Genomic DNA, 21,954 nt, shown 5'->3' with positions numbered 1-21,954 from the left:
AAGGACAGAAGCATATTTAAACTATCAATGAAACGAGACATTTTTGCATTATAGGAGACTATGTATCATGTTATAATACCATTACTGCAACTATAGCATTGCTATACCCACCTTAATTGAATTTGTTATTAAGATCACAAAGGATAAAACCTAAAAATGGACATTTTTGCATTATAGGAGACATGTATCATATTATAATACCATGACTGCAAATATAGCATTGCTATACCCACCTTAATTGAATTTGTTATAAGATCACAAAGGATAAAACCTAAATGGAAATTGAAAATAAATTAGAGGTTATCAGTGGACTAAGTGTGACTATTATGTGCCTTGCTGATTTTCAATTTATCAAGAAAGTATACTTAAAAATATATTGGAAATTTTACTTTGGAACTTTTAGATTTTCATTTGTCTTATTCCATCTGTCATGTAATATTTTACTGGCGTTCATTTGTTGAATTTCTAGGTAAATAATGTAGAAGGTATTTGTCACCCATCATCATCCGTGTACCCCCTTAAGACTTTGGCCACGCCAAATATAGACCTTCTGCTATATTATATATGAATGATAATATTGGAGTCTTTGGTATGGGAATGTTGGAAAGTCTGTTCTAACCAATACCCACTTGGTTCCAAACTTACAATTATGTTGGTAATACACAGTTGGTACACGTGCAGAGTTGTTTTCTCCTTTAGATTTTCATTTTATGTTAGTGTATGGTGACTACAAATTTAATCTACTTATATAATATCTTATTTATATAAGAATCCTCCAGGATAAAAGTCTATAAAGGAATATGACATTTACACATTTGGCAGATCTGTATCTATATTTGTGTTTGGTATAAATAGTAAGTTCTAGATTTCAACATGAAATATTGCCAAATATTCTAATTCTATTATATTTCAAAGAGTTTATCCACAAAATTATGGTCATACTATGATTTGTACATTTCAAAAATTTGTACAATTAAACACTTCTAAGCACTACCTAGAAAATAGCATTAAAGCGGCCGGGCGCGGTGGCTCACGCCTGTAATTCCAGCACTTTGGGAGGCCGAGGCGGGCGGATCACAAGGTCAGGAGATCGAGACCACGGTGAAACCCCGTCTCTACTAAAAATACAAAAAAAAAAAATTAGCCGGGCGCGGTTGTGGGCGCCTGTAGTCCCAGCTACTCGGGAGGCTGAGGCAGGAGAATGGCGTGAACCCGGGAGGCGGAGATTGCAGTGAGCCGAGATCGCGCCACTGCACTCCAGCCTGGGCGACAGAGCGTGACTCCGTCTCAAAAAAAATAAAAATAAAAATAAAAATGAAAATAGCATTAAAGCATTTGCCAGAAAAAAAAAATTAAAAAGTTCAGGAAATCAATCTTGGTCTAAAATATACCTTTGTGGGTAACATTCTCAAAATTGAAATATTTAGAACACCATTTTAAATCTTCTAGTAAATCTCTATTTTACTTGGCATCAATACATATGTGTATATACTTCATATATGTATATGTTTCATGCATAGAAATCTTTCCAGCAAGCTGTGCATTGATTCAAATTTCAGATAAAAGTTTCTTAAGCCAGGAAATAAGTACACTTTGATAGTCTCTATTATGATGTTGATAGCATTTATTTCAACCTATTCTGAACAAATTGAAAGAAGGAAATTGTTTAGAAATGGACATAAAAAATAGCATCCAGGGGTTTCAGAGAAGTTTTCATTTTAATGAACACATCTTTATGCTCTAAAAACACTAATAATAACTGTGAATGATTTATTATATTTTATTAAAGGATGTGAATTCTAGATAAAAATTGGATTTTTGATTTAAAATTAAAAAAAAACCTTTCTGTCAATAAGAAGATGTTTCAAGAAGTAGAAAAGATCACCATACCCTTGGATTCAAGAAAATAAATTTGCATTAAGGGAAAGCCCCTTTGAGACTAACACAAACAGTAAATTCAATCTGATTGCATTTGGAATCTCTAAAAGCCTGAAAAACTCGCTTTTCTGTCCTCATACACAAAAAAATTATTTTAAGTTTTTTTTACTGTGTAGAAGATGTATCAGAACTAAATATTTTTTCCTTTGAAATATTTTTTTCTCATTTTTAAGTTCCAGGGTACATGTGCAGGATGCGCAGGTTTGTTACATAGGTAAACATGCAACCCACCACCTTGGTATTAAGCTCACCATGCATTACTTATTATTCTTAATGCTCTCGCTCCCCCTACCCCTACCTCCTGACAGGACTCAGTGTGTGTTGTTCCCCTCCCTGTGTCCATGTAAAACTACTTTTTAAAATGATGTAAATGTCATTAATTACACATGTAGTAAGTATACATCAGTTTAAATAGAGAACAGAATAATAGGATCTGGTTCCTACAGTGTTTCACACACACTCCTACCTTCCTGTTTAAGAAGGTATTGCTACCTGTTTTCAAGTATGTAATTTTAAAAATAGAAAAATATACAAATGAACGTATTAAACAGTAATAAAATATACAGGCTTTTGATTTTAACTACAAATTGTTAGAAGTGTCACATCTAGGAATAGTGAATGGAAGGAAAAAATTGAAGACTGATGCTTCAGTAGAATGAATATAAAAGATTTTCAACTGGATCAGACAAATGAAAAGGCTTTGCTACAGATTTATTTTGAAAGGGCAGTGAAACTGACAAATAATGTGAAAGATCTTGGCTTCCGTCAGTTTGATACAGAATGCAAACTGACAAGAAAGTAAAGGATTCTTTTAAAAACATGAGTAAGATTAATATAAAGGCAAATGCGTTTTGGGGAAAACGTTGGTAAAATTCATTTCAGTATAACATGAATGTTTACATCAGAATAACTACTAGTTTAAAATTAAACTGAGTTTATTCTTAACATGAGTCTAGTTTTGTGTTTTGAGAAAAATGCCTTTTGGTGTTACATCTTACTGAAAAGTCATTTATAGTTTTATTTTCCAGGATTAAAAATCTGATATGTTTCTAAGTAATTAAATCTTGTCAGACCAGCCTTCTGATGATGATGGTTGGCCTGCATGCATTGAGTTCTGATGCAGTTTTAAATCATTTCAGAAAGCCAGAGGTGCAAGTGAATTGCAGAAGAGTCATGCAATGATGGTGGGGAGAGTATGTTCAGCAATTTGAAGTGTCTTTATAATACATATATGACTCCTGTGGTAGAACTTTATGGCCTTATAAGACCGTGTAATCATCAAGTCTCAGTCTCTTGAGGTTTTCTGTAAGTGTAAAGGCACAGTAGATTACCTCATCATTCTAAAGGAGGCAGCAGGGAAATTGCTTATTCTCCAAGTGCACAGCGAGCATTAGTCAAAGTGCTGTACAGATAAGATATGCAGGCATTCTATCCCTGGGTACTTGATTTACATCAATAACAATTTTGAAAAAGGCAAAATCCAAAAAAAATGCTTTAAAAAATAATGGATTTTTATTGGTTTCAACATCCTTCGTATTATCTCTTCTTGGTAGACTGAGTTTTATATAGATACATGGAATTTATAATCAGTACATTTATTTTAATGCAAATGCAACAATCATATTTAAAAAGCACATTTTGCAATTTTAGTTAAATGAAAACAATGTTAAAGTGTCCCAGTCCACTGATTACTTTTTAATGGGAAATTATGTTTTTGTTTGTGAGAGTTGGGTCCACATTGCTTCCTTTTAGCAACCTCTATCTGATTCCTATTGCTTGCTTTATTTTTATTTTTATTTTTTAAATGAAGTCTTGCTCTGTCACCCAGCTCACTGCAACCTCAGCTCACTGCAACCACTGCCTCATGAGTTCAAGTGATTCTCCTGCCTCAGCCTCCCAAGTAGCTGGGACTACAGGCGCATACCACAACGCCCAACTAATTTTTGTATTTTTAGTAGAGATGGGGTTTCACCATGTTGGCCAGGCTGGTCTTGAACTCCTGACCTCAAGTGATGTGCTTGCCTGGGCCTTGCAAATTGTTGGGATTACAGGCATGAGCCACTGGACCCGGCCTTTCTTGCCTCTTTAACCTGAGGGTTCATAGACATTTTTGGTGTCATTTTAGTGATAATTTTAGTCAATCAATAATTTGAATTGTCACTGAAACACGATTCCCAAATCTGAGTCTTTCATATAAGCTTCATGGCTAAGATGCAGATTGACTACTCTAATGGCCTTTTTTAAAACAACTTGGTTTAATGGATATCTCAGAGGCACCTCACATTATGTTCAAAATTGAATGTATCACTGTTGTCCCCAAGTGTACCTCTCATCCAATGTTCATATCTTTGTTAATAACACTAAGAACCCAACCCGGAAAACCAGGCTTCCTGTTTTCTCCTTTCCCACATTTGTTACCGTGGCCTGTAGATTTTTTCTCAACATCTTTTTAATCTCTCCACTCTCTATATCCACCACCACTGTTTCAGTTCAGAATGGTATTACTCCTCACCAGTCTGACTGTACCTGCTTTCTCTCTTCTCTTTTCACGTCTGGCTGACTTTGATTATTTCACACTTCAGCTTATTATGGCCCTCCATAATTCTCAGAATAATTAAGTTTAGTACTCCTAGATTATTATAATCATGTGTCTCTAATAACATCCCTGTAATTGCCCCACATTCCTCATCCATTCAGTCACTTTGAACAATGTTCAACTCCCAGAATGCCCTATGTCTATTTCTGCCTGTGTGCCCTGTACAGCGAGTTCACTGAATCAGGCACGTGGTCCTTCTACTACCTCTCTGCCCTTTCTTTTAAACTGCTTATCACCTGTTTCAGAAAATCTTTTGTGACCACTACTTCTACCCTGCCCCTCAAAACCTTTGCTTAGTTTCTGATAGGCAAGTGTTACTCATAGGGTCTGTTATACAAAGCAAAATTTGATTTAGATGCTTTATCTATGTGTCTTCTCAATTAGACTCAAAGTATCTTCAAAAATAGTGATCACAATTTATTTGAAATTGAATTTTAAGAGCCTCATGAAGAATTATTAAATAGCGATTAAAAAAATGATTAAATATGATGCTAGAGTTACATGTTTTTCTTTCTAGGATATATCCATTACAGTAAAAAAATTAAAACCATTTATAATCTGTCACAATACTCTTGTGCCATCTGTATCTGTTTGGATGTTTTGTTATTGCAGGATATTTTGATATTGAGAGTTTGTCCTTGAAATATCACACTAGATCATAATACCATCATGTTGATATCTAGGTGTTTCCTATTTGTCAATATCATTGTGTCTACTGGTTTATTAAAATGCTTTATATTAATATTTCCATGGCTAGTTGTCTTTAAAATACCGGTTTAAAATACAGTTCTTCAAAGAGGATACTCCTGACAACTTGATCTACAGTAGCCACCTACTCAATCTCTATGACATCTCCAGATTTAATTCTTTAAAGAGCACTCATGATGTTCTTATTTATGTGTTTATTGTGTTTCTCTTCCAGTAGAGTGTTAGAAGTCCTGTCTGTCTCCATAGGCCCTGGAGCTTGAGTATAGGAGTCTGCAAACTATCGCCCATTGCCTGTTTTTATAAATACAGTTTTACGGGAACACAGCCACACCCATTTGTTTATGTGTTGTCTAAGGAAGTTTTTGTGCTACTGCTGTAAAGTGAGTTGTGACAGAGACCATGTGGACCATAGACCTAAAATATTTACCACCTGGTTCTTTAAGAAAAAGTGTACCTATTCTCCTGCCCAAGAGCTTAGAATGGTGCCAGACACATAATAGGTGTTTAGTAAATATTTGTTGGATGAATTTTTGATAAAAATGAGATGATTAGAAAATGAAGCACAGACATTGGGGAATACCTAACAAGAAGCTTCATAGTCGTATTCACTGACCTAAAGGTTTTATCTAAAAATTGGGCCAGTATTTACACCAGGCTCTTCAGAACATCTCCATTAAAGGGGTGGTTGTATCACAGAACTTGAAGTGAAACTAAAAACAGGACTAAATGGACATTTGAATGGATGAAATTACTCCGATTCAGATGATACCCATCCATCGTCTATCATTGTTGGTTGAAGGAAAGGAAAGGAAATGTTGTACCATTTGTACTTGGTCAGATATGATATGGCACCAATGAATGAAAGGTAATGAATGAATGGGAAAATTATTACCTTTCATGGAAAATTACTTCCAACTTAAAATTATCCAACATAGAGGTACAGTTCATATATTCACATACTCTTTCATTAACAAATAGATATTGTTAGTATGTACCAAAACATACTAGTTATTACTGTTTATGGCATGCCTGTTATGCATTAAATATAGCATGTTTTAATTTTCACAACCCTAGCTATTGTACATAATGTTTTATCCACCTCTTTCCTGAAAAAGTAGAAGTCTGTACAATTGTATAGTTTGCTCAAGGTTGTATAACTGTGCATTAAACACAGGTTTGTCACATCCCATTGCCTCTTTCACTATATTCTAGGCACCAGGAAAAATAACATGGTGCCTACCATACCCAGTATAATGGAAGGCATATACATAAAGATAGTGAAATGTAGGAAGTATTTTAATAGAGGAATGTAGAGAAATATAAGGAATTGGGAGTGAGTTTATACTCTGCTGGGTAAGGGGAGATGGTGTGGGGAAAATCGAGGAACACCCTGTAGAGAAGGTGATGCTGAACTGTAATATGGGAGAAGTTTAACAAGTAGGCATAGGAAAAAAAAGAAAAACAGTCCAGTCAGAGAAGACAGTATACAGAGTGACATTTGAGGCAGGAGTAAACTTTGCATCCTCTGAGAATGGTAAAAGTCTTGTTATGGCTTGGGCTTGTTGTGTTTGAAAGAGCAGTAGGAGAGGATGCTAGAAGGATGGATGGAAGCCAATCATAAAAGACCAGCTTTTATGGAGAACCAACAAATACTTTTAATTAGGGAAGACATTTGCCAAGTAGAATATTGTGGCGGCAGTAGGAAGAATGGATGGAAGTGAGCTGGAATTAGAGACAGGGAGGGTGTTTAAAGGTTACACAAAAGACCCAAGAGTATGACTAGGAGCAGAAACGAGGATAGCTACACTGGCGTTAGAACCAACATGACTTGGTTGTTTACCTTCCTCTATTATCTTTTGTCAGATTGAAAATTTTTAAGTCATTTTAAAAGTCTTATGGGTACATGTTTTGATCAGGTATTGAATTAATTTTAATATTTAAAATCATGTCAGAATAATGAGCTTTTTAAATCTGTTTGAAAAATCTAAGGTTTTATGGGATATTGAGCTATGAATGAAAATGAAAAATACATGGTTTATTAGAAAAAAAGATTCCTGTCTGTATTAAAGTATCTGCTGAGTAATACATGAGAAAGGACTTGTAAATTTAATGTGTCAACTGTAATGAGTACATTAAAGTCTAAACAAGTCATGCTCACTATGTTGTAAGCATCCTGAATACTGACAATATTGATTTTTTTGTATATAGCCGTCCGTATATCTGTATACATAAAATATATAGTGTTCTGCATGTATGTATGCATACATGCATAAATGGATAATATCTATACATGTGCAACTAGAGATACAAGGATTTTAACCTCATGTTGTCTTAGAAATAGTGCTTGAGTTCATTCATACCTTTATGTATTATGATTCGGTAAGTATTAATCTGTAGTTCAATTTCTGAGATGTGTATAGTGTTTGTTTTTGTTTTTGTTTTTTTCTTTTCACTCTGAAGCAGTACATGTTTAAACCAACGGGTCACTGTTCTTGATTATAGCAGACTTCTGTATACTGTGCTTCAATGGATCTGAGCTTTCCATCTTAAAATCACCAGGCAACTCTTTGTTCTAAAACTGGTTGACACAAACCCTTGAGTAGTACCAAGCTGTGTGTGCTTCATTGACAGTATCACCCTCTTCCCCAGGAGCCTTGTTATCCTTCTTCAACCGTATCTCATTAGTCAGTTCCAATACTTTTGATCCTTCTTTGTGAATTCAGCAGTCCAGATTTATATGGAGACACTAAATTTCTTATGCAGTTGGGCAGTGTCACAGCAAAACCAAGAGATTTCCCTTATCTAATTTGGTCTGTATTTCTCAGCCAGAGTTTCTTCTCAGCATTAACAGGAGCTCGTATGTGCATAATTCTGTGTGTGTGTGCATGTGTATGTGTGGGTGGTGTCTGTTATGCCTATTAGACCTTATATAATTTCATTTCTTTTACTAAAACTTTACTATGACTATTCTATATTCAGTACAGCATTCATCAATGTGGTTTGCTTTCTGGAACACTGGGAATATGCCATTGTAAAAATTATTTTCTCACCAAATTATATAATATATTAAAAATCTTTTATCCAGTTTGCCATTGTCTTATATAGCATTGGAAATGCAAAGGTTAATAGAGCATTTTCTGCATGAGATTCATAGCAAAAACATTAAGTGTATTGTTGGACATTACTGGGGTTGGGGTAAGAAGGACAAGAGTTCCTTGAGGAAGAAGAAAATACTAGGTTTTAATCACTCATACTTGCATTGTAGGAGTCAGATCAGAATTAATCAAGATAAATTAAAAATATATTTTAAATGCTGAGCATTAGGAGACAGAGAAAATGATGATTAGTGATGAGAGCAGGTAACATTTATTGTGCAGTTACTAACTGACAAGTAGTATTCCAAGTATGTATAATCTTCAAAAACGGCCCTGTGATGCAGATGCTATTATTATCCCCACTGTGCGGGTGAGGAAACTGAGGTTTAGAGAGGGTGAAATACTCTCCCAAGGTCAAGTGGTTACTTCTGACAGAAAGACGTGCAGTCTGTGAGAGGGTGGATAATGGATGAGAATAGTCTTTGCACACATTACATACATTCACATGCTCATTTAAAAAATACCACTTAGAAAAAGGCTTCACCAGTAAGAAAATCTATAGTATGCATGAAAAAAAAAAAAAAACACACACACACTTTAATTTGGAGTTCTTTAAATTTGGTCTTAATTGCATATTCATTCTTTTGTGGCTTCCAGCTTCATTTCTCTGCTCTCAGAGTTTCCGATGTTTTTTAAACTCACACATTTTATTTCCCTTTTTAAGGTCTAAATGAAAGATCTTTAGGGTATTTCTTGTTGTTCTCATTTACCCAGAATTTAGCAGGCTATGTATTTACTGAAATATTACTCTAAAATATACAATAGAAATTTAACAATTTATTTACACATTTAATTACAAATACTAAAATTTCTCATAAAAATGACTGTGAAGTGGGCCAGGTGCGGTGGCTCACGCCTGTAATCCCAGCACTTTGGGAGGCTGAGGCGGGCGGATCACGAGGTGAGGAGATCGAGACCATCCTGGCTAAAATGTTGAAAACCCCGTCTCTACTAAAAAAAAAAAAAAAAAAAAAAAAAAAAAATTAGCCAGGCATGGTGGCAGGCGCCTGTAGTCCCAGCTACTTGGGAGGCTGAGGCAGGAGAATGGCGTGAACCCAGGAGGTGGAGCTTGCAGTGAGCCGAGATGGTGCCACTGCACTCAAGCCTGGGCAACAGAGTGAGACTCTGTCTCAAGAAAAAAAAAAAAAAAAAGTGACTGTGAAATACTATCAATAGAAGATATTGTATTTTCTTCAGATAATTATGATAAAATTTCTAGTTTATATTTACAAATTAGACAATGTTCCTAAATTTGAAATGAAAATTTTCAATTAGTTGATTCTAATGAAGAGTATCTTATGATGTGAGAGCGTTTAAATAAATTAGGAGGTTAAGCAGAAGGAATATTGCTTTACACAACATCAACAGAATTACATTCTAATTGCTCTATGTAAAAGAAATGTGTTTTTGTTCAAGGAAAAGAAAATTACTGACCAGACTAAAACAATATGCTGACATGTCAAAAGCTGTTGTCTATGTAAGACACTTAAGGAGATGTGCACCTTACAGTATTTTAATCTAGCTGAGGAAAGAACTGAAATAAAAATGCGCTTGCTAATTCAGTTCTCATTCATAGATTGATTTGACCTTCACACCAACCCTATAGGCAATCTAGGATCCTTATATAGCTATATTCATTTTTTTAGATGAAAAGAACAGATGCACAAGAAGTTAAATGATTTAAGTAGCATGTTGTGCCAGTGATTGTGATTCTAGGCTATCAAAAGCATTAATAACTTATTTTGTTTTGGTAATACTAAGAAGAGAAACTTAGAGTGCTTGAAGGATAAAACAATATTTTGACCTTGGGCTCCTGTATTTCTGAGGTTTCTTATATAAAATACAGCCCTTCTCCCTCCTCAAATCTTACAATTATCATTTTATTTCAAGTGACATTAAATCCTTCAATTAGTAGACATGATATTAGATCCTAGTGTCTTCCCCTTGCGTTACCCTTATTTTCCTTAATAATAAAGTGGATTTCTTCTGAGCTCCTCCTCTGTGCTCCACAATTTGCAGATTTCATTAAAGCAGAACAGCTGTGTTCTGGGCATTGGCCAGGTGCGCAGTCTGCAGGAAACTAAAGCCATAGGGGGCAAGGCCGGAAATCTCAGTAATACAGGGGCTAGACAACTGACAAGGACAAGGGCCTTTTCACATTTGTACCAAATTAACTGTAGGAATAAGGCTTATCTCCTCATCAAGGTCCTTGTGTGCCTCGGAGCCTTCTGCTCTCCCATCCTCAGTGGGAGGTAGATTCTTGTGCCCGAGACATGATTAGGGAGATTAGATTTGGTCTTCCCATCTCCCTGTACCTTATTAATCTTTCATTTACACTGGGATTAGATGAGATTCCATTAGCCAAATCCACTGAAAAGATTCATTCATTTTAATATTTATGCACACCGTCTTCTCCTTAAAGTGGATTCTTTTTTTCCCTGTGCACTTAATTAGATCAGTAGGTTTCTTCTTATTAACATCTTTCTTTTCAGAGATTAGGGTTGGTGAATAAAATTAGTGACATCTGGCTCAGCTTATCTGATAATGCAACTCTTTTCATGACTACCTTATTTATATGTTGTGAAATGAACATATGTCACAAAAGATATCTTTTGTTTAGAATCGTATTTACAATAAGTGCTGAATCTAAAACTAAACAAAATCTCTAATATTCTATGATTGTCCAAAAATGAAAGGTGTGGAGGAGGTAACATTTAAGGGCACTAAAAACTAGATTTGAAACCCTTGCCTGCTTGTTTATGGAAGAGAATAGTAAGTTTCCAAAACTAAAATGAAAATTTGCCCAACCCAAAGAGTGCCAAAATGTAGAATAAAATATAGACAAAATTTACTATCACAAAGAAATAGTTTTAAATATATAAACTTTTATTTTCCAGAAGTTTACTGTAGTTTTTTATTGACACTATTCATTGGGTACACTGCTATTTTCCCCCCAAAGTTGATCAATTGTATTTGTAGTTATACTTGAACAGGGTTTCTCAACTTAGGCACCACTGACTTTTTAGGATTGATATTTCTGTGGGTTCTATCCTGTGCATTGTAGGATGTTTAAAGCATCTCTGGCCTCTACTCACTAGATGCCAATAGCATCCAACTAGTCATGACCATGAAAAATGTCCTAGACATCACCAAATGTTCTCTGGGGTGAAATATAGGTCTTAATTAGGAACCATGTGTTACAAAGGTATAGGCAATCTTGTTTTTTGGATTTAAAATTCTAGATAATCAGAGCTACACAAAAAGTTTTGAAAGCCTAGAAATAAATAGCTCATAAGCAGGGATTTTGGAATCTAGTATAATTGTTTGAGTGCCATCTCTACAGCTTGCACTGTGTGATTTTTGTATAACCTTTTGAGATTTTATTTTTGTTATGTAAAAGGGAAGATAATACTAATATTCCACTTAAAGTGTCATTTTAAAAGTTAAATGATGCATAGGAAATCATTAATACTTGGCATGAAGTAAGTGATTAATAAATATTACTAAGTTAATATTTGTTATTAGTAACAGTAGTTTGAATATGCTAATTTTTATCTCAATGCAAGACTGTGATAGAATAGTATAAATTACATGAAATAGTAAACATTTTTGCCTGTTTTCTTGCTGTACTTATTTAACTGTACGATATTTGGTATTGTTAAACAAAAGTAATTTTTAGTATCTTGTCCTTTATATATCTTTAATAGCTACATCTCTTATCAAAGACTTATTAAAGTTATTTTATATTTTCAGCAAGTCATAACAAATGTTTTTTCTCTTTTTTCTTGCATAAATATGTTTTTTTAGAAAGCTGTAGGTAAGGGTACAAAGATTCAGTTTTCAAAGATGTGTAATTTCTGGAGACCTAATATACAGCATGGTGAGGAAAATTAACAATATTGTATTATAATTTTCTAGGAGGATATATCTTAAATTCCCCCAACTTCTACCCTAATGGTAGTTATGTAAAGGTGATGGATAAGTTAATGAACTTGATTTTGATGATGATTTTACAACATACAGGTATTTTAAAACATCACATTTCATACTTTACATGATTTTATATGTCAATGACATCTCAATAAAGCTGTTACAAAGCTGTAGTTGACATTAGAAATAACATTAACATTTTTCAAATAGTCACATGGTGCCATCAATGTATGGTGAGGCCTTGGACCCTGAATAAATCAAGAAAATGTATGCAAACTTAATTCAAACTTAATTCAGACTTAAGAGGGAGCAATAGTGCAACATTTTATTGGTTGAAGTTTGCAGAAGAACGTTGGATTCAGAGCTCGTCAAATATTCTGTATTCCTTGTCATAAACAAGATATAGATAGAATAGTCGTGTCTTTTAGAAGAATTAGCAGCAAATGTAAGGGGTTTCTTTTGTGCTGTTACAAATTAGATTTTTCTTTCTTCCCTTGAGAATCCAGACTGAACAATAGAATACTCTAAAAGAGAGAATTGCTGAACACCAAGGCCATGTTTTTGAAAACTAAGTAAACAAAGAATAGAGATGTATGCTTGGCATTCTGAATCAATTATCAGTGAAATCCTGTTATGCCATTCAGAATAGAGGCCTCAAAGTCAAGGTTTGTTTTCCAAGCATTCACTGCTTTTAGGAGGCTTGGCCTTGGACATCTATAAAAGACTTAATTTTTACAAAGTTGAATTTTCTAACAGGGATAAAGATCTTCATTTCTTAAAAGTTGACAGAAAATGAGAACTAATTATACTCCTAATCTAAGACAATTAGCTTAATTTGTCAGTAACTGGTAGTAGGTTCAAGGCTAGATTGTCATTGAGTGGTCTTCTATAGTGAAAAAATATTGACCACTCATGTACTTCTAATCTCATCTGAAGCAAGAAACTGGAAGTGTATATGAATGTAAAGCATTACTATTTGTCAGGGGTAGGGAAGAAAAAGAGGGCAACTATTGAAATAATCTATAATAAATAATGTATCATATAGAACAAAGGTCCCCAACCCCTGGGCCATGGACCAGTCCAGGTCTCTGACCTATCAGGAACCGGGCCACGCAGCAGGAGAGCGTTTCTTCCTGAGCTCTGCCTTCTGTCAGGTGAGCAGCAGCATTAAATTTTCACAGGAGCATGAACCCTGTTGTGAACGGCACATGTGCATGATCTGGGTTCCACGCTCCTTATGAGAATCTAATAATGCCTGATGATCTGAGGTGGAACAGTCATCCCGAAACCACGTCTCACCTCCATTTGTGGAAAAATTGTCTTTAACGAAACCAGTCCCCAGTGCCAAAAAGATCATAGAATATATAATTGAGAATATAAAATACAATATAATTTTAAATAATACCAATTTATAGAATATCATTCACCTGTTACAAATATTATTAAATCAATCTCACCAAATAAAAGGATTTTTATGGCCAAAAATATTATGTTTTTTTTAAAGAAAATTTATTCTGGAATTTTTATATTAAACATTACTTGGCTACTAATTTACATTGATATTTCCACAATTAAATAAAATCCTTTGAATTTTGATTGTTTGCTCTGGACATTCAAATAAAGATTATGACTTATAGAATAATAATTGCATTTTAAAGTCTTTATAATATACAATGACAAATGAAAACTTTTTTGTTGAATTTCATTGAAATTTATTGAACTTTAGTGAATCAGAATTCCACAATTATTTTTTGAGATTAGGTTTTTATATGAATGAAAAATACAGTTTCATAATCTAGAGTAATATTTGCTGAAAATGATTTTTCAAGGAATTTGGCCTTGTTTTATTTTTCCTGTTATGAAAGAATCATGTTTTATACCTTTTATTTTTTAAGAACTACAGTGTCAGGAAAACAGGAGAGACTAAAAATTCTTTCTAAGAATACAGAAAGGCACCAGCATAACCACATAAACTCTTTATAATATAAAACAAAGGATCTCCTGAAAACAACTTTTAACTTTAAAAAGCACTTAACTTACCCGGTGGTAACCAGAATAGTTAGTTCAAAAAAATCTTCCGAATAAACTCTACCCTCACATTTAGAGACACAGACAGAAACAGAGATGGGAGTTAAGGGGCATCCTGGGGAGAGATAGAGACAAGGGCAGAAAAAGAGAGATAATGTGTGTGTAAGTACAATGGAAATGACAGAGCACAATTCATATCTAGGAAATGACATAAACTTGTTTTAGCACGGCCAGTATTGTGCATTTAGTGTTATTCCATCATCTACAGATTACCCTCTTATTTCAGCATTATTTATCCTGAGTGTGGTAATAGCATAAAGATGGAGAAATGTTGGGCATCTTAGTAATTCTGGATGATCTATTTAATTTTATAAGGTTAAGAAGAAAAACAGTCTGGTCTTTTCAAGGTACCAGAGTAATATAGGTTTATTAGTCAAATATAATTCATAATATGGATCAGAAAAATATAGGCAGATAACCCAAGGTCTAAAATAGCATTTATTCTTCCTTGTTTGCTTTGATGCTTTATATATTTTCTTTTCCATTTTTTTAAGCTGCTTTCAATATTATTTGAGAAAAAGCTTTCCTAGTGAAACCATCTAATCCTACTTTCTAGTTTTGGTATTTTAAGGAATTTGAATGGTATAATTGAATGAATGATTCTTGCTCTATAATACTCTGATGAAGAACTGGAGACCCATATTCTGTACGTAGGTATAAATCGCTTGAAGAACATTGTTCATTGAACACCATGTGAATGTTGGTAGGTAGATCCAGTCAAACTGCCCTCTACAAAGGCTGTAGTAATTTTGCATTCCTATGGTAGATCCTCTTTGAATTTTGATTTCTGGATATCCATTAAAAGACTGTGACTAATAGGATAATGATTGCATTAAAAAGTCCCTGTAACTATATACTAACACATGGAAGTATCTGTATTCTTACATCTTACTACACATTGAGTATTATCAAATTTATAAACCAAACAGATGTGATAGGTGTGCAATACCAGTACTTTCATTCTGAGTCAAATTTAAAATCAGTTCTAGTGCCTAGTCTGAGAATTCTTTATATTATTTGCTCATTTGTAGATGAACACATCTTGAGAAAAATATTTTGAAATCTACCTTAGTAATGGTTTGCCTGGTAAAGAAAATTTTCAAAGCATCAACTGGAAATTTTAAAACATATTGCCAGGATAGTAGGAATATTTTAGAACTTGTCTTTTTCTGTCAGTATATAAAAGTATAATTCACAATCAGTGTGTCAGTACCCAATACTTAGTAGCTGTTGAGTTATCAAAACTAAGAAAAAGTTAGCAGCCTTGAAAACAAATAAAACTTTATTAAAAATAACTAGATGTTGTTGCCTAATATGAATGAAAGAATCAAGGAAATTAAAGAGATAGAATAGATTGGGGATTAATGAAGTCTATCTGGATCATAAATAAACATTAGTTTAGTACAATATTACTATAACAGTCATAAATGTTTAAGAGAAAACACAATGTTCCTCTTTCTGTGCTATTTTGTATATTGATATAAATATTCATGAACAGTGGGTATCAGTTCAGGTTATCTGTGTGAATATAAATTCTCATATAACTGGCCGCTTAGTGTTCATTGGATCATGCTTTTGAATATGAATTCTTCAGTATCTCAGATGCATGATGGACCTGACGCAGCTCATGAATATTCACACACACGCAACTGATCTTTTTGAAAATAATCGCATCCATAAAGATGAAAATCTTGTTAGTTTTCAATAATGAGGACTGCGTTAGCATGCTGGTCCCAGAAGAGTTTCACAATCACCTTGTTTCTCTTTTCTTTTTTGGTAAATGATACAAACTTTAAAATATAAACACATAGGCTGTGCATCTTGTTTCACAGGCGCCCTTTTAATTTTACCTTTAAAAAGGCTTGTGCATGATTTAACCATGATGGCATTCATTTCTTTTATTTGCTGTCATCACAGAAAATAATAGAAAAAAGTTAAGCTGTATCTCCAGTCTTCATCCTAATCACATTTCCACTGTGTTCAGGCTTGGTCAGAGATTGTCAAATGCAAAGTGGCCCAGTCTGCTAATCTCTCGGGGCATGGTGTATATTTTACATAGAAAATTTTCTATGTCATGTTTTTGTGTAGAGAGAAAATTATATTAGGCCAATTCAACTTTTAATATGCTAGACTTGAGAAGTTATGATCATGAAGGCCCATAATTATAAATTATGTATTATTTTAACCTAGATTATATCCTGCATTATAATTGCTTCGCTTTCATTGTAATGAATGGTATATGTTTGTAATACCTATCCAAGATCAGTTTCTAGTTATAAATACGTATCAAAATCAGTCACCTGGCCTTTATCGGCACCATGCTCTAATTATTAATAGAACTAATCAGGAGGAAAAAAACACTAGTGTTTATGAAGGTAGTGATAAAGTGTCAGCTGGTTGGTTTCTAACACTGATATTGTCAAGCCTCTGAATAAATTTTCCCATTACTAAAATACATACAATTTTGTTGTGTAAACATAGTTAATAAGCTATGCTCAATGATAACTTTTTTTTAAAAAAACTAGCAGGCTAATTTATGTTGCTCTGCCTCAGAGAGTCAATAGTTGATTACTGTGGTCTTAAAACTCTGTCCTAATGTGCCCCATAGTTTTCCTCAGAACTACCTCCGAGGATAAAAAGGAACACCACTCATGCCTCCTCATATTTTATGTGTCACGGTGGTTCTCAACCAGGAGGGAGTTTGCCCACAGGGGCCGTCTGACAGTCTGGAGACATTTTCACTTGTCACAACTTGGGGGTGGGGAGGTACTGGTGTCTAGTGGGTAGAGGCCCGAGATGCTGCTAAACATGGTCACAGGATTAGACCTCACCACAAAGAATAACCTAGGCCAAAATGTCACTAGGGCCACTGTCATATAAAGTTTTGTTTTCAGAAATTCTTTCCAGAGGATAAATGTCTTGATTTATCATCTTTCAATGAATACCGTGTACATGTTGGTAGTAGGGTCAAACTGTCCTCTAAAATGTCGAAAATGTTGATAACCACTGGATTAGAGTTCTTTTAGAAGTAGAACAATGAACATATTTAATATTATTTTCTAAATAAATGAAGACAGATTCAGTTTTTAATTATAAATTTGAATTGTTTCTCTTTTTTTTTTTTTTTTTTTGTTAGCAACAATTGTGTTAAATGAACTCAACTGGACAAGTGCCTTAGATGAAGTTTTCAAAAAAAATCGAGAGGAAGACCCTTCACTGTTGTGGCAGGTTTTTGGCAGTGCCACTGGCCTGGCTCGATATTATCCAGGTAGGTGCTTAGTGATTCAATCATTGTCAAGTTATAGCCTCAATGTTTCTGGAAAATACTCTGTTATCTTCCCTGATATTGTAAGAAAAAGATGACTATATCACACTACTTATATAAGGAAGGAATATTCCTCTTTACATGGCTTTAGATTGACCACAATCACTTTAAACTGAAATACTTAAGGAGCAACTGGAGCTGTTAGTACCTGGAATCAGGCCATGCTGCTGTGAGACCATGAGCAGGTATCCTTAGTTACATACCTGGAACAGGAAATTACCATCAATCTTAAAACAGCTCTGAGATAAAGGCCCAACTGCTCAGCATGCACCAAGCTGTGAGTCATGTTAGAGAATTGAATTGAATTTTTATAAATTAATTGAAATATTTATCTTCAGGTTTTAGGTCTGTGGTTGAAATTTGTAACGAAAGTTTAATGTGTTTCTTTAATCAGTAGATGTGGATCTGTTAAAATGAATAGGACAAGAAATAAAATGAAATCACAAAGAAAAGATAGTTTTTCTTATGTGTCAGGTTGTATTACTTCTGAGTGCATCTCAGTGATCGTATATACTCAGTGAAGATGAATATGTTTTATGTTAAAATGAAAAAGTCTTTTTATAAATATGTATTATTGTAAAAAAGTAAGGAGAAATAAATAGTAATTTCTATAGCAAAACATGAAAAATTAATTCCTAGGACATCCTGAAAACACTTTAAGTGAAATGTCTCTTGGTGTTTTTAACTTCTCCAATTTTTAACGCAAGCTGAAAAACATAAAATGCATTTTCTTTCTCAAACATGATCTGAGTTATGGGATACATGCTAGGTAATTTGGCTTTAAATGGCTACAGTATGACTTTAAATAGCATAATTCTTCTTGAGACTTGGGTGTCCTAAACATGTTTAATAAATTGAGTTATTCATATAAAAAGTCACAGCAGTAAATAGGGGTGAATAAAAATTAGAAAGCATAACTTTGGGTTGTAATATTATAGCAATGAATGTAAGTATCTGGATATCAATGGACCTAACGGTACTCAAATTAGGTAAAGACCATATAATTTGGACAGGGTTGCAGATCCCAGATGGTAAAATCAGTAATATGTTTCCACATAAGTCCAACACACTAGGAGAAGCCAAGTTTGTATTAAATATTGAAAAAATGAGTTATAATTAAATATTTGTATTAATATCTGATGGTAATATATCACATAGTTTATCATTATAATAGGGGAATTTTCCCTTTATGAAATATTGTTCATTTTAGTAGAACCCTTCTAGACATAATCTTGTTAGTTTATTAACATGTTTAATACTATGTATCAGAAGACTTAAAATTTGAGTATATAATACTTAGATAATGTAAAGGAAAAAGACAACACTACTCATGCACATAATAAATCTGATGTAATAAACCTTAAAATTATATCAGGTCTTATAAAACATTTATAAATTATAAGACCTGATATAATTTAAAATACAGGAAATAGACATCTGATGTCCTATCCTATAATATACAAATATAAGAATATATTTGTCAACAACTTACAGCATTATGTTGCTTTTAAGTCTTTTAATATATCACTTATCATAACAATATTCCATATAGAAGTAAGGCAAAGAAGGAAATGATAAAAGAAAATTAGGATGATAATGAGCAACCAAGAGCCCAGTATCAGAGAGAAAATGATGATGTAGAGGAAGAGAGAAAAGGGTTACTAGAGAAAAACAAGAGGAGAGGAAGGAAAGAATGCATCCAAAATGGGAGATAAAACATGGGGATCAAGAGGTGGATGGAAAGATAAGTTATATTGTAAACACCTTTCAAAAATGGCTCTTTTAACAAGTAGCAGTTAACTTTAAAAATTACTAATAAAATATATTCTGTAATTCTTTAATTTCAAATGCTATTTGAGGGATGATGGCTTTAATTTTTTAACGCTAATCATGTATTTTCAAATGTGTTGACATTTGTTTGCTTCATCTTGGAAAACATATTTAGATATTTAGCAGAATTCATGTGGTCTTGATAGAGGCAGGAGACAGACAAAATCTGTGAAGATGGGGCGGGTTTCCGGTGAAACACTACCTTCAAGCCGAAGACAGTTTAAAGCCTAGCTGCAAGTCTGGTAAATCCCTGGACCAGATTGAGAACCTCTCTTCTTGTTTGATGTGCTTTCCTCTGATTGAACACTGCTCTTCACTTGTTTCACATATACCTACCCTTTTCTAATTATTTTTTTACACTGCCATGCCCATCTTTGAGTGGTGCCTTTGTTTTAGCCTTTTTTGAATACTTACAAACCAATCAACATGAACTCTCCATTCTGAGTCCATGAAAGCCCCAGACCCAAACACACTGAGCAAGAGACGATCTGACGCCAGGTGGGCAATGACCCTTATATTCCTTCTCCTCTGAGAGCTTTCTCATTGCTCAATAAGATTCTTCTCCACCCTCCCCACCCTTCCATTGTCAGCATAACCTCATTCTTTTTGGAAGTGTGACAAGAATCTACGAAATGTGGGTACAAAGGAAGTTGTAACACTATAGCCCTCTGCCTTCTGCTGGTGGAGAGCAGCTGCCCGACACATGTGCTTTGGGGTCAGAGGCACCCCTGCTTGGGTGCCAGCACGTTTCTCCATTCGAGGTGCCGGAGTCCACCACGGGAGTCACTTACAACGTGCCTTGTCTAGCCACAAGCTCCACATACAGCCCACTTCTGTGCCAGCACTTGGAATGGCAGACCGGAGCCTGCACTCGCTTGCTCACACACTGCCTCCCGCCAAAGGCTGGGTGCATAGTCACAATGACTGTGGGATCCACGCCGGAGCGCAGGCCGGGTGCTGACCAGCAGGCAGAGTAGGTGGGGTGTCTCCTGCAGTGAACCCGGGCCCAAGCAAGGACTGGGCAGGGGCATCACTGACCGGAGATCTCTGGCTTGCACAGTGACTGAGGAGAGTCCTCCATCAGTCTTTCCAGAACATTAGCTAGGGAAGCAACCTTGTGCCCACTCATAATACCTAGGTTTGAAGTGAGAGTTTGGCAAGCAAATTGACTCACCAAATAAGAGGCTGAATTCATTTACTTGTTACAGGAAGGTCTTTAAAATAGCCCACTTGACTGCTGTAGAATACACTTGAATCTATTTTAGTTTAGTGAATCTGTTACCAAGTTGCTCTTCATGACACTAGTGATATAATAGAACCAAGTCTTTAGTAAAGACATGGAGACAATGTCATAATTTTAAAAGTGCATGATTGTGTTTCTGTTTTTGTAAGACTGTGTTTTTAACACAAAAACAACCAAGTTTAAAGCTTTATTTAAATGACGTGATTAAAAAATTTTTTGGAGACTATATATACTTCTCTGATTTTATCATTTTGATAGAAGCAAAATAATATAGAAGGACTCACCCCTGTTTACTGTATATTAAACCGGAGGTCAAAAATAGTCTTTCAGCATTTTAATTATCTTAACAGTAAGTGGAAACAGCATATATGTTAGTTCTACTTAATTGAACTTTCACATAGAAGACTTGACCCTCAGGCTAGGATCTCCCTACTAGTTGTGAGAACCTAGGTAGGTCTCCTGAACTTTCTGAGACCTAATCAAATTTGAAAAAGTAGAATATTAATAACTCCTCATTTTATCCCCTGGGGGTTATTGTGATCAATGAGATAATATGATGAAAAGTACTTTGAAAATAGGAAACAGTAGGTATTTCTACAATAGTGCTTGTCAACTAGAATAATTTTGCCTAAATGCAGCTTTCTCTTTATCTCAGACATTAAAGAACATAATTGAAGCTTACAGTGGGTTGACAAGGAAACTAAATAGAACTCTGGAAGGAATCTAAACATGAGTAAGCCATAAAGTCAGGCAACAACACCACATAGTGAAACTGGTCAGAAGAGATGGATTTTAGCTGATGGCTTTAGGTCACTTTTCTGTAGGGTTGCCAGATATGATAAAGGATGTCCAATTAAGTGTAAATTTCAAATAAGCAATGAAGAACCTTTTAGTGTAAGTATGCTTCATGCAATATTTGTGATACACTTTTACTAAGAAGGTATTTATTTTTTATTGAAATTCAAGCTTAACTGATTGTCTTGTATTTCTTTTTGCTAAATTCATCAACCTTCTCTTCCAGGTTTTCAGTTTCTATATATTTGTAATATCGGAAAGTCAGCTTCCCCATTACATCACAGTATTGTAAAGATCAAGCAAAGCCTATTCAGCCAGATATATAGAATTTTATAATTTTCATTTT

The 21,954-nt window shown here is 34.4% G+C and overlaps 1 protein-coding gene and 1 long non-coding RNA gene across 10 annotated transcripts in view; one reads left to right on the top strand and one right to left on the bottom strand.

Annotated features, from left to right (window-relative positions):
* The window catches only part of LOC105475402 (calcium voltage-gated channel auxiliary subunit alpha2delta 1), a 506,236-nt gene that overhangs the window by 346,121 nt on the left and 138,161 nt on the right, over positions 1 to 21,954 (top strand). For all 9 annotated transcript variants that reach the window (XM_011730609.3, XM_011730608.3, XM_011730607.3 and 6 more), the window contains one exon: positions 17,552 to 17,683. In XM_011730609.3, coding sequence (XP_011728911.2) covers positions 17,552 to 17,683 — 132 coding nt within the window. The remainder of the gene's footprint in view (positions 1 to 17,551; positions 17,684 to 21,954) is intronic.
* Positions 1 to 21,954, bottom strand: part of LOC139362783 (uncharacterized) — a 166,727-nt gene that overhangs the window by 90,926 nt on the left and 53,847 nt on the right. The gene's annotated exons all lie outside the window — the stretch shown is intronic.

The sequence above is a fragment of the Macaca nemestrina genome, chromosome 4 (assembly GCF_043159975.1).
Source record: "Macaca nemestrina isolate mMacNem1 chromosome 4, mMacNem.hap1, whole genome shotgun sequence".
Lineage (NCBI taxonomy): Eukaryota > Metazoa > Chordata > Mammalia > Primates > Cercopithecidae > Macaca > Macaca nemestrina.
This window is presented reverse-complemented; position numbering and strand designations above follow the sequence as displayed.